This window comes from Cebus imitator, unplaced genomic scaffold, assembly GCF_001604975.1.
Source record: "Cebus imitator isolate Cc_AM_T3 unplaced genomic scaffold, Cebus_imitator-1.0 Scaffold484, whole genome shotgun sequence".
NCBI classification, from domain to species: Eukaryota; Metazoa; Chordata; class Mammalia; order Primates; family Cebidae; genus Cebus; species Cebus imitator.
Window position 1 is genome coordinate 261,180 of NW_016107799.1, and position 14,324 is coordinate 275,503.

General features: G+C 38.6%; 1 protein-coding gene across 1 annotated transcript in view; it reads right to left on the bottom strand.

The window, feature by feature from the left end:
• The window catches only part of JMJD1C (jumonji domain containing 1C), a 287,926-nt gene that overhangs the window by 13,520 nt on the left and 260,082 nt on the right, over positions 1–14,324 (bottom strand). Inside the window, exons 14-22 of the mRNA XM_017512974.2 lie at positions 11,992–12,081; positions 11,348–11,475; positions 10,954–11,167; positions 8,911–9,125; positions 7,611–7,889; positions 4,354–4,522; positions 3,707–3,797; positions 2,844–2,974; positions 1,958–2,080 (exon numbers count right to left, since the gene is read on the bottom strand). Of these exons, the coding sequence (XP_017368463.2) occupies positions 1,958–2,080; positions 2,844–2,974; positions 3,707–3,797; positions 4,354–4,522; positions 7,611–7,889; positions 8,911–9,125; positions 10,954–11,167; positions 11,348–11,475; positions 11,992–12,081 (1,440 nt within the window). The remainder of the gene's footprint in view (positions 1–1,957; positions 2,081–2,843; positions 2,975–3,706; positions 3,798–4,353; positions 4,523–7,610; positions 7,890–8,910; positions 9,126–10,953; positions 11,168–11,347; positions 11,476–11,991; positions 12,082–14,324) is intronic.

Genomic DNA, 14,324 nt, shown 5'->3' on the forward strand with positions numbered 1-14,324 from the left:
CTGGGTAACAAGAGTGAAACTCCGTCTCAAAAAAAAAAAAAAAAAGGTGACAAAAAGTTTTTAGATAAAGAGAGCCAAAGGATTATTTAAAATACTGATATTCGGCCAGGCGTGGTGGCTCACACCTGTAATCCCAGCACTTTGGGAGGCTGAGGCAGGCGGATCACAAGGTCAAGAGATTGAGACCATCCTGGCCAACATGGTAAAACCCTGTCTCTACTAAAAATACAAAAATTAGCCGGGCATGGTGGCATGTGCCTGTGGTCCCAGCTACTCAGGAGGCTGAGGCAGAAGAATTGCTTAAACCCAGGAGATGGAGGTTGCAGTGAGCCGAGATTGCGCCACTACACTCCAGCCTGGTGACAGAGCAAGGCTCTGCCTCAAAAATAAATTAAAAAAAATAAAATAAAATATTGAAATTCTCCTGAAATTTTTGCAAAAGAAATATGCTAGGAACAGAAGCTGGGGGATACGCATAAACAAAGATAAGGAAGAAAGTTCTAGCTTTTAAGGACATGAATGAATAGTAATGGAGCAAAGCAGGTTAACTTCTGTATTGTACTTCTAACTCCTATATTGTAATTTCTAAGTGCTACAGGGAAAGATCTGAACAAATTATAATGAGACACAACGGCTCTAACTCCATGGCATCACAGGATTAGAAAGGATAAATAATGTGAACCACACAGGTCACACTTCTGTGGCAGTGCTCAGACTATAACTTGTGTGCCCACTGACTCTTAAATTTCTGGGGGATGGGAGTGGTTACCTATTATAGTCAATAGTGTTAGTTAAGAAAGCAGAATAGCATAATGTAAAAATGAGTTTCTACAGTTTTGAAGGATTTTAGGTTGTATATTATAAAATTATCAAATGTACACAAAAGTAGAGTGAATACTATAATGAATCCCATGTCCCCAGCATGTAACCGTCAAGCTATAGATCCATTCTGGGATCCAGATATACAACTGATGATCTATTTCATGGCTGAGGTCATGCACAGAATTTCACAGAAAGTTCATGTGAAGTAGAAAAGGTACAGAACATCTGAAACTCCAAAAAAAAAGTCTCTAACTCCATAATGTGCCAGAATCAGAAGTGGTATCACAGAAGTAAAGGACTATATTCAAAGAGGTAGTGATCTATGGTACCATTTATTACAGACAGGGGTGAGTAAAAAATGAACCAGAAAGATACCCTGAATTATCCAAATGTGTGTGAGTGGCAGCAGTAGCAACAGTAATTTCAGACTGGTATAGAATAAGACTGCAATGAGTTGAAATGTCAAAGGAAAGTGACAGAGATGGTAAAATATTTCTTAGAGGGTAGGAGCAACAGCATGGAAAGGTTTAAAGGATGTTTACTTTCAAGGAAGCAAAGATATTCTTAGACTCTACTTCTACTGTAAAGAGGAAAAAGCCAATGGAGAAGAAAAGGTTAAAGACCTATGATTGTATCTATGTCTTTATAAAAAACGGAGTAACTGACAGGGCATGGTTTCAGAAAGAAATTCAGGAGACAGAAATGAAAACCTATGTATTGGATAGAAAGAGGTTACTTCCACTTAAAAGACCCCCTTTCTCCTCTTTTCAGTAGAGGGGAAAAAAGAATGCTTGAGGCACAAACCATGTTTTAATCATCTTTAGAGCCCTAGGACTTAGTTTCTGTTCTTCAATAAATGTTTAAAAGTAAGCTTAACGGTGTACTTTCATCGACACAATACTTAATGATAGAAAAGAAGTTAAAATATTCACTTTTAAAATTTAAATTTCACTTACATAAAAAAATAGGAAAATTATTCAGTCTTAAAGTAGTAATGGCTAAAATGCCCCTATATCCATTGCAATTATTTTTGAAATCTTTGCTGTTAACTCAGAAGCTAATATTCTGGACAATATCAGTGAATGTGATTATTCAACTGTTATTCCAAAGACTATCATTCTTTAAGTTTCTTTACCTGCTTTTGAGAGAATGCCATTTCCTTTTGCTATGCCAACATAGACTAGAATATTTACAACATCAGAAACTTCAATATGGAGATTTGTTGTTCCTATATCATGATCTTTAGCAGCAACTACACCTGTGTATAAAACAAAATTTTACTTGACAAAATACTTTATATATAATAGTAATTAATCAGATATTCCCCCAAATGAACTCTATCTGTATAATTTGTTAATTTAAGTTTTGGTTTCCTTATTACGAAACCTGTTCCAAAAGCCACAATTTATAAAATAGCCTATTATTTCAACATAATTATGTTTGTATTATAATAAAATGTCCTATGGTTAAAAATCAAATTAATAAAAAAATTAGCAGGTACTTAACTATATATTGACTGTTAATTCCTAACATGTTGCTTAATATAAAAAAGGGTTTCGATGGATTATTAAAAGAACAGATTTAGTAGAAACTAAAAATCATTAGACAATTTATAAAAACAGAAATTTTTTTTTTTTTTGCTCTGTCACCAGGCTGGAGTGCAGTGGCATGATCTCGGCTCACTGCAACCTCCAACTCCTGGGTTCAAGTAATTCTCCTCCTCACCCTCCCAAGAGCTGGGACTACAGGCAAGTACTACCACATCTGGCTAATTTTTGGTTTTTACTTTTTTTTTTTTTTTTTGCAGCCCCAGCTGTTGCAATTTTTGTATTTTTAGTAGAGACGGGATTTCACCATGTTGGCCAGGGTGGTTTCAATGTCTTGATCTTGTGATCTGCCCCACCTCAGCCTCCCTAAGTGCTGGGATTACAGGCATGAGTCACCACGCCCGGCCTTGAACAGAAATGCTTAAAAATCCAATATAATTCCTACTTGGGAGAAATGTGAATATATATACCTACCATAGGCACTGCACAACCTGGGTCCTAGATCAGGACGTACAAAAAATCCTGGCAAATGAGAGGCCAAATTGAATTTTCCTTCTGGATTACAATATTCTGGCAATGGTAGACTTTTTAAAAGATCTTCGTATCTGAAGAATAACAACATTGCCTTCTTATAAATAAAAGACTTGCATTGGTAAGTATTTTCACATACATAATTTTCAAGTTGTTCAAAACACCAGACTGCCTTTCCGTAAGACAGGTAACAATTTTCCTTGACTCAAGTGATACTATAATAGCAATTCTGCTTCTCTAATCATTAAAATTAAAAGCTCCAACAGAAGGGAAGTCCTAAACAGGGTCCTGTGTTCTTTAACATGAACATTCTTTCCTTCACTGTCCTAACACAAAGACATCTCCCATGCTGAGGCTACCGACTGAGTTTTGTTATCAATCTACCAGTCAGTCAGAGAGGGTCTCGCTCTGTCCCCCAGGATGGAGTGCAGTGGCACGATCTCAGCTCCCAGTAGCCTCTACCACCTCGGCTCCAGCAATCTTTTCACCTCAGCCTTGTGAGTAGCCGGGACTACAGGTGCCTGCCACCAAGCTCGGCTAATTTTTTGCATTTTTTGTAGAGATGAGGTTTTGTCATGTTGGCTAGACTGGTCTCCAACTCTTGGACTCAAGGAATCTGCTCACCTTGGCCTCCCAAAGTGCTGGGATTACAGGCGTGAGCCACTATGACTGCTCAGCCTCGAGTTATTTATTTTTAACTGAGGAAGAAAAGGCCTACAGGTCACATTTACAGTTACTTATCCTATCTCTGGGATAGTCTCAGCTCAATCTCACAAAGTCAAGAGTCAAAATGAAAAGTTTCAAACCTTGTTGGCATCATAGTCTTGAAGTCTTCTCCTGAAGGCCAATCTTTCAATTTTAAAACAACTGTTTCTCCACTTTTGTTTTTCTGCCGTTCTATAAGGAATGCAGTTAATTACTAAAAGGGTAATTTCTGTCTTTTTACTAACATTTGGAGAGAAAGAAATGTAAATGAATGAATGATTTGATAGTTGCACATTACATGCTTAATGAAAGCTTGCTTATTGACTTATTACTTATGTAGTATTAAAACCTTTGTTCCTTTTATAAATCAACAGAATTCATTCAATTACCCACTTGTAATATCTCAAAAATTGTTTTTAAAAATCTTGGTAACATCACAATCGTACATTTACACTTTTAATTTTCAAAGTATTTTACATAAATAATTCAATTTTCACAAGCTTATGGAACTGCCAAACATTTCTCCATAAATAAAACAGTATAAACGGCATCTTTAAGGTCAAAGGAAATTAGTGTTGGAGACAGGGATTAGGACCCAGTATTTTGTTTCCAATTACTTGTTTCTTTTTTTTTTAGACAACAACGTAAAACAGATCTTTCAAAGACTAAAAACCTGTTAAGTTACATTTGGAATATATCATTTTGAAGGAGTACAACAGAGAAAATAGTAAAATAAAAACCAACGTACTTGAAACTTCTTCAAAACCATCCCAGAATTCCTTAACATTGGCATTTGAAATGATGCTATCTTTGCAGTTCAGGAGATCAGCTTGGTGGTCTCCAAAATCAAGACTAATTGATTCCGCCTTCCATAGGCTAATGTTCATTTTCTTATGCACACCAGAAACCACTGCAGGCTTATAAATAAATAGATAAATAAATAACAGTTAAAAGATATACAGACTTTTTTTTTTTGAGACAGTCTCCTTCTCTTACCCAGGCTGGAGGGCAGTAGCCTGATCATACCTTAGTGTAGCCCTTTGGGCTCAAGTAATCCTTTCGCCTCAGCCTCTTCAGTAGCTTCAACTATTAAATTTCAAGCCTAATGAGTGATTCTCTGAAAGTTAATGTCTCCTTTGAAATTACATAAATTCAAATTCCCTCAAAGCTTTCTTACACTTGCTGGTGGGGTAGGGGAGGAAGGGGATGGAGATGTCCTCTCCACCCAAATTCCCTAAAAGCTTTTTAATAACCCGGGAACCAGTAATGGAAGATTTATAACTTCTAGAACTACAGTAAATGATATAAAAATATATCTAAGATTGGCCGGGCGCGGTGGCTCAAGCCTGTAATCCCAGCACTTTGGGAGGCCGAGGCAGGTGGATCACGAGGTCAAGAGATCAAGACCATCCTGGTCAACATGGTGAAACTCCGTCTCTACTAAAAAACTACAAAAAATTAGCTGGGCATGGTGGCACGTGCCTGTAATCCCAGCTACTCAGGAGGCTGAGGCAGGAGAATTGCCTGAATCCAGGAGGCGGAGGTTGCGGTGAGCCGAGATCGCNGGGTGGATCACGAGGTCAAGAGATCGAGACCATCCTGGTCAACATGGTGAAACTCCGTCTCTACTAAAAAACTACAAAAAATTAGCTGGGCATGGTGGCACGTGCCTGTAATCCCAGCTACTCAGGAGGCTGAGGCAGGAGAATTGCCTGAATCCAGGAGGCGGAGGTTGCGGTGAGCCGAGATCGCGCCATTGCACTCCAGCCTGGGTAACAAGAGCAAAACTCCGTCTCAAAAAAAAAATTAAATAAATAAATAAATAAATAAATAAAAATAGGTCCAGGTATTAGTTAACTCCTGCTGGCAATTCACATATTAATTCCTAGTGCCTAGTACCTATCCAATAATATTCCTGCTATTCAGTCTTATGCTACCATTTCTTAAGGTAATCAGCAACTTGTTAAAAGCAATTTTTTTTTTCAGACAGAGTCTCGTTCTGTCACCAGGAGCCAGGCTGGAGTGCAGTGGCACAATCTTGGCTTACTGCAACATCTGCCTCCTGGGTTCAAGCAATTCTCCTGCCTCAGCCTCCCGAGTAGCTGGGAATACAGGCACGTGCAACCACACCCAGCTAATTTTTATATTTTAGGAGAGACAGGGTTTCACCATGTTGGTTAGGATGGTCTCGATCTCTTGACCTCATGATCCACCCACCTTGGCCTCCCAAAGTGCTGGGATTACAGGCGAGGGCCACAGCGCCCAGCCCAAAAGTTAAGTAATTTTCTTTTTAAAAAGATAAGGGTTAAGCTAATTAGTATATTAAAATAATTCAAAGCAGAATTCTCAGGCTATCACAATGACCTTTTTTTTGGAGACAGGTTTTTACTTTGTTGCCTAGGTTGAAGCATAGTGGCACGATCACAGCTCACCACAGCCTGGACCTCCTGGGCTAAGGCAATCTTCCTGCCTCAGCCTCCCAAGTGGCTGGGACTACAGGCGTGAACCACCACGTCTGGCTAATTTTTGGTAGAAACAGAGGTCTCACTATGTTGCCCAGACTGCAATCAATCTTCCTGCCTTGGCCCCCAAAATGTTGGGATTATAGACGTGAGCCACAGCACCAGGCCTGTAAGGATTAGACTCCTTGGCACTGGTTTTATTCTCTTCTAACTCAACTTCTAATCCACCTTGCTGTCAGTTATTATAAAATGTCAATTTAATTATACAGATTCCACAATTAAAACTATCACCTACAGTATAAGATTAAAACTCTTTAGTACGATATATAAGTGCATCTCATAATCACTCCTCTACGTCTCCTTACCACTCTCTCCCATGAGCCCTCATCTATGTTGCTGATAATCACACCTACTCAGAGAGTTCCCTAACACTTGATGTTTTTGTATATGTCAAGCCTCTTGTCCATCTAGCAATAACTTCACTTAACTTGTAAAGAATCAATTTAGACTAGCCTTTTTGAACTAGTAATTTCCTAGCTTTGAGATTTCCTTTTCTGGGTTCTCATAGGGCCTTGAACAAAGTTCTTAAAACGACATACTTATGAAAACAATTATTTGTTTGATTCTTTTGTACCTCAAAAGCCCACACAAATAAAATTTCAGCCCAGTAATGTCATCAGGGCTTCAAGAAGACACAGGTAAAAAAGACATGCTACAACTTGTGTATGTGCAATGCACAGTATGTACTTCTTTTCTGGGGACACAGATTCAGCTTTCATCAGATTTTGAAAGGGGTTAGTTATCTAAAAAGATCAAGAAGCACTGCACTAAAACGGTTCTTACTCATTTGTACATAGCTTACTCACTTTTATATTCTTAATGCCTATAACACAGACTGGATCTTATTAGATGCTCAATAACAGTTGAATGAACAAAGTAAACATTTTCCAGAAAACAAGAAATTTAACAAAATGATATACTGTCATACAAATACTTAAATTTGTTGATAATTTTTGCATTAATGTAAATTGCCATCTGAAATGTGTATCAAACATTATCAAAACTTTTGTTCAACAGAAAATCATTTATATTAGAGGAGAATGAAATAATGTAGTTTGTCATTAAAGATTTGATGAACTAATTTGTAAGTAAATGGTCTATATATAAATATTAAAGACAAAAATACCTATATAGGTTCATGAAAAAATGCTAATATTGATTAACATTTTAATAGTAGAAATGGATCTACTAACTGGACTAAAATACCAATCTAAAAAAGAGGAAAAAGGAACTACATTTTGTAAAAAAAATAAAATAAAACAATCAATGCTCTCCTGTTAATTCATATTAAATCTGGCCAAAAACAGGAATTGAGAAACAATCATTCTAACAATCTTTTTGGTAGTTTTGATATCTTATTGCCCCCCAAATGTGTTAAGTACTATTTCTTCTCCCCTCTATTTCTATCCCTAAGGAGGGAGCCATTCTATTTAATAAGCTTCAGTTCCAGCAAGAGTGTTCTTAATCAGCCTAAAATACACACCTGTCCTTGTTTCCAACATTCTTTGAAAAGTTTCCAGTTATTGCTATTCTTGTAGTCCTTAAGCCATAAAATATGCTTCTCACAGATCCAAGAATGTGGTATATCACTGTACAATTTATTATTTTCATCCACTGCAGATATTCTGCTTTCTTCAGGCTCTTCTTTAAGCTCTGGTTTTACATTTATCTTGGAGGTCTTACTTGGTGGAATTTTGTTTTCAACAACTGAAGCAATTATGTCATCAAGAATGTTAGGCATAGTCCGTCCACTTTTGCTACTCTATTAAGGAAAAGCAAACAAAAATCTGTTTTGACAGAAAACATATACATTTTCCTCCAACAGACTTGTTTTTTAAACAATACCCCTACACTCCAGAGTATGCAGTTATCTTAGTAGATATTACTTCCTATATTCCCGACAAAATGCAAACCAGAAGTTTGATTGTGTGAAAACTGCCAGGTCAGCAAAACTTCCTGCCTTTTACATTATTATAGGCCTGGGACAGAGAATACAGGTAGATGGCACTCCCCCATATATATATAATATATGTATGTGTGTGTGTGTGTGTGTACATATATATATATACATATATATATAAAAGCATATGGGGTGGGGGGGGCAATCATGCCTGTAATCCTAGGGAGACAAGAGTCATACTCTGTCGCCCTTGCTAGAGTAGAGTGGCGCGATCTCGGATCACTACAACCTCTGCCTCCCAGGTTCACGTGATTCTCCTGCCTCAGCCTCGGGAGTAGTTGGGATTACAAGTACACGCCACCACACCTGGCTAACTTTTGTATTTTTAGTAGAAACAGTGTTTCACCATGTTGGCCAGGCTGGTCCCGAACCCCTGACTTCAGGTAACCTGTCTACCTCAGCCTTCCAAAGTGCTAGGATTACTGGCATAAGCCACTGCGCCCAGTTCCCATATACTTTTGAAAGCAATTATACTGCTCTTCCTTTTTCCTGGTAAATAATTAAAGCAAAATTTAACTTCTAATTATTTTAAGTAACATATAACATTCACTTCATGTGGGTTTTCCCCTTCACTACACAAATAATTTCAAAATTCTAAAGGGGTATCTTAGGGTTCTTCTGGTATCAAAGAGCCCCCTCCTCCACCTTAATGCCAGCTTTCAAGGTAAAGAGAGTTATAATGCAAACAGAAACATGCCTAGCAATTTGGTACACTTGATTTCATCTGCATATTGGTAGTTCACAGCCAAAAACCAAGTCTCCAAATCATATCTATTTAAAATTTTTCCCCACATTAAAAGCAAAAATTTGGCATCACACTCACTGGGGCTCCCATTGAGTATACTGGGGCAAAGGCAATGCCAGCATCTGTAGAGCCCACACGTAGCTTTCCAGCTGTTGTAGTCAGCAGATCCCGTAAGGTTGAGCCTTGTTCATTATTCTGGGACACAAGAGGTGATGTTCTGCCATTTGGAGATTCAGAGTTGTCTTGTTCTCTGTCTTCTTTAATTTGTTTTTCAAGGGTAAGTTCTTTGTTTTCTGAAATAAAAAATTTCACAGATTTTTGTTTTGTTTTGTTTGAGATGGAGTCTTGCTCTGTCACCCAGGCTGAAGTGCAGTGGCATGACCTCGGCTCACTAAAACCTCTGCCTCCCAGGTTCAAATGATTCACCTGTTTCAGCTTCCCAAGTAGCTGGGACTACCGGCATGCATCCCCACACCCGGCTAATTTTTCTGTATTTTTAGTAGAGATGGGGTTTCACCATGTTGGTCAGGCTGGTCTTGAATACCTGACCTCAAATGATCTGCCCACCTTGGCCTCCCAAAGTGCTGGGATTACAGGCGTGAACCACCGTGCCCCATTGTTACAAATTTGAATTCTCTATTAAGCATGGTGCTAAAGTAGAGACACAACTGGCCCCCTGCATTGCATAGCGGAAGATAAAAACTGAAGGCAGCATTGTGATTTATTCAGTTAAACACAAACTTGAGGATGAGTTAGACCCTTCAAAATGTATTCAAACAATTTAAATATAAAAAGACCTTCCTTGATATTTAAGATAAGTTTACATATGTTGCAAATGAAAAACACTGTGGCAAAGACAGGTAGAAAATACAGGTAAGTTGGCTGGGCAGGTGGCTCACACTTGTAATCCCAGCACTTTGGGAGGCCAAGATGGGCAGATTACTTGAGGTCAGGAGTTCGAGACCAGCCTGGCCAACATGCTGAAACCCCATCTCTACTAAAAATTAAAACATTAGCTGGGTATTGTGGCACATGCCTGTAATCCCAGCTACTCGGGAGGCTGAGGCATGAGAATTGCTGGAACCCAGGAGGTGGGGGCAGAGGCTGCAGTGAGCTGAGATTGTGCCATTTCACTCCAGCCTGGGCATAGAGACTCTGTCTTTAAAAAAAAAAAAAAAATACAGGTAAGTTACACATCTAGTGCTCTGGTGGCTTTATCAATATGCTCATCCACAAACAATTCTGTAACTAACTTCCATATGTAGTCAAAGGAAGGCTAACGCTGGAAGGCTGGGTGTGGTGGCTCACATCTGTAATCCCAGCACTCTGGGAAGACGAGGTAGGTAGATTGCTTGAGCCCAGCAGTTCAAGATTAGTCTGGGCAATATGGCAAAACTTCATGTACACACACACACACACACACACACACTCAGTTTTGGCCAGGCATGGTGGCTCACGCCTGTAATCCCAGCACTTTGGGAGGCCGCGGCAGATGGATTACCTGAGGTCCGGAGTTTGAGACCAGCCTGGGCAACATGGTTGAAGCACTGTCTCTTCTAAAAACAAAAAATTAGTTGGGCATGGTGGTGCATGCCTTTAGTCTCAGCTACTCGGGAGGCTGGGGTAGGAGAATCACTTAAACCTGGGAGGCGGAAGTTGTAGTGAGCTGAGATTGTGCCATGGCACTCCAGACTGGGCAACAAGAGCGAAACTCCTTTCCCCAACCCCCCAAAAAGAAAAAATTAGGCATGGTGGTACATGCCTGTAGTCCCTGCTATTTGGGAGGCCAAACTGGGAGGATCACCTGAGCCTGAGAGGTCAAGGCTGCAGTGAGCCATGATTGTGCCACTGCACTCCAACCTAGGTGATAGTCTCAAAACAAAGAAAACAACAACAACAAAAAGGCTAGTTCCTAAAAAGACAAAATGTTTACAGTGAACCTAAGCTATAATTCAAGCAGAAGACCAAAGTAAATTATTTACCTTAACAGTACCTGTACAATAATACATTGTTGGTTAGAAATACTGTACTCCTTGGAAACCTGGATATCAATTAAAAAAAAAAAAAAAAAAGAAATACTATACTCCTCTCACACATACCTAGATAATCAATGATGTTTACCTTTTTTTTCCTCTCTGGATTTTTGCTCTGCAAGATCTGCTAACCAGTGCAGTGGTGACTGGGATTCTGGAGGAGTTAACTTGTTATCTGTGCCTACATCACTCTCTGGGCTGCTGCTGCCATTTTTCTCAGACTTCTGAGGAGTATTTTGCTGCTGAGACTCAGGCATGCACAGAGAAATTTTATTACCATGATTAAGAACATTCTGTAAAACCTACAGAGGTAGAACAATTACATTTTTAAACACTTTCTTCAATTATTCAATTAGTAGCATAGATATAAGAAATTTACACACAAACACAGAAAACATAAGTCATACACAAGTCCTATATCAAATTTCAAATACGTATCTTTAGCCATAGGTTTTATTTGAATAATCAGATTCTTTACTCACTTGAGATACACCATTCATTGCAGGAAAATTTCCAACTTGTGAATTCTGTTTGTTAGTACAATGACAATGAGATTTAATACCATATTTTTCCCTAAGAGTGTGCATGGCATCTAGAAGATCTGTCAAAACTACAAAATAAAATGGTGGTTAATAAAAAGATTACCACTAGTTATTAATGCTGTAAAATTTTTTTCTTACAATATTTTATATTATAATATGGAACAATGGAAGTTTTCTTGTGCCCTTTAAATTTCTTCCATTTTTCTCCATTCTCTTCCATCTATTACAGGTTTGATTATTCAACCAAATTTATGTTCTCTATTCTTTTCTCTCCTACCTCTATTAAAAATTAGATATGCTCAAAATCTGTAAAAAGCTTTCATTGGAAATCTAATAGGCCTTTTCATTACACTCTAGCTTTCCCCTTTTAATGGTGAACTTTCTTCATAAGTGAGGCTTGGACTTATCTTCTGAGCTTTATTACACAGAGGATTTCCAATAACTGAGCAAGATAATTAATCAATACTAGTTAAACCTCCTCTCTCTCCATCCAGTTATACTTCTCGATACTCCCTTAAGTGTTCCTTTAGTCTGGAGCAACCAAGAGCAGTTATATTACATGAAGAAGGTATATTTATACTTACTAGAACCAGGTATAATTTGGGTTGGCATTAAATGTTTGTGATCATGAGGCTGTCCCTTCACACACTTCATCCAAGCATATAGTTCTTTATCTGTAAGATAATACGCCTTGTTGTATATCACACTCATGGTTTCATAGGTATAAATTGATGGTGTAAAGAACTTAACGATTATATAAAATGTCTCACTGGCTAGAGTTACAGCCAATGAGGAAAAAAAAATTAAAAAAAGAAAATGTCAATGATATGCTTTAGAAGTTTGGTTCTGAAACAAGTCAGGAAAAACAGTTCCACCATTCCCTGAATTTTTTTTTTTAAAATATATATTTTTTTAACTTTTTTTTTTTTTAAGAGACAGGGTTTCACCACGTTGGTCAGGCTGGTCTTGAACTCCTGACCTCAGGTGATCCGCCCGCCTCGGCCTCCCAAAGTGCTGGGATTACAGGCGTGAGCCACCGCGCCCGGCCCATTCCCTGAATTTTGTAAAAACAGTGATGCAAAATGGATATAATAGCCTTTTCTAAAATTACCGGTTATTATTGTTATTAGTCACCTCTATCTTCTCTATAGCTAATCTCCTTTTATCTCATAGCTGTTTTCTGTGCCAAACAGAATTTTTGCCTGATGCTAGTACATCAGACTGACACAGTTTGAGATGACTGTTAATTCATTTTCCTCTTATGCTTCAAAGACATATAGAGGAACATGAGACATGTGAAAAAGCTGGTACCATATAGTTATTAATTGCTATTGCTGACTTCAAGTAAGGTTTCATCCCTAAAGTTGTAAACAATTAAGGCACAGCATAGGGCATAATATAAAGATTAAATGTGTTTGATACCTTGATCTCAAGAACTTTCTCTATAAATTTAATGACATAGACAGCTACTTTATGAGGTAGCTATAATAGCTTCAGTGTCACAACACTCAATAAATTCAGCATTAAAAAATCTAGAACTAGGCTGGGCACGGTGGCTCACACCTGTAATCCCAGCATTTTGTGAGGCCAAGGAAGGCAGATCACTTGAGGTCAGGAGTTCAAGACCAGCCTGGCCAACATGGTGAAACTCCATCTCAACTAATAATGTAAAAATTAGCCAGGCGTGGTAGCACATGCCCGTAATCCCAGTTACTTGGGAGGCCAAAGCAGGAGAATCGCTTAAATGGGGTGGGGCTGGGGGCCGAGGCTGCAGTGAGCCGAGATTGCACCATTGCACTCCAGCCTGGGCGACAGAGCAAGACTCCATCTTTAAAAAAAAAAAAAAAAAAAAAAAATCAAATCTAGAACTATTATTTCATAAAAATATACATTAAATAAAATTCATACCCAGTCTAATACTAGTTACCTTTAAAAACTTTGACTTTCCTCTGCAAAACCTACGTAACTTGCAAACATTTTATCTATTGCTTATATTTTAGAAATTTATGTTGATCACCACTCTATGAAGCTATACATTAAACCTACTCGGCTGGGTACAGTGGCTAACGCCTATAATCCCAGCACTTTAGGAGGCTGAGGCAGGCGGATCACGAGGTCAAGAGATCGAGAGTATCCTGGGCAACATGGTGAAACCCTGTCTCTACTAAAAATAGAAAAATCAGCTGGACATGGTGGTGGGTGCCTGTAAGCCCAGCTACTCGGGAGGCTGAGGCAGGAGAATCGCCTGAACCCAGGAGGCAGAGGTTGCAGTGAGCTGAGATTGTGCTACTGCACTCCAGCCTGGTGACAGAGCAAGACTCAGGCTCAAAAAATAAAAATTCTACTAAATCCGAGTTTTACTACAATATTTAACAATAAAATAGACACATAGATAGCACAGATAATAACCCAAGGTATAAGTTACACTTGAAAGAATGATATGGTAACTAACAGACTGTACTTTCAAAATTAATACTACTATGCAAATAGCAGGCTGGGCATGGTGGCTCATGCTTGTAATCCCAGCACTTTGGGAAGCCAAGGTGGGAGGATCAACTGAGGTCAGGAGCTCGAGACAGCATGGCCAACATGTTAAAACCCCGTTTCTACTCAAAATGCAAAATTAACTGGCCTGGTGGCCCGTGTCTGTAATCCCAGCTACTGAGGAGGCTGAGGCAGGAGAATTACTTGAACCCAGGAGGCCAAGATCACGCCCCTGCATTCCAACCTGGGCAACAAGAGTGAAACTCCGTTTCAACGATATAAAAAGAAAAAAAGAAAATCAGCAGCAATATGACAATTTAGTTTTAATATAAATACTCTTTATCTTACAAAAAGAATTTATAGTAGCTCATGTATATATACATATATACAACACAGCAAAATAGAGTAAATTAAACTTAACTTTTTTAATTTG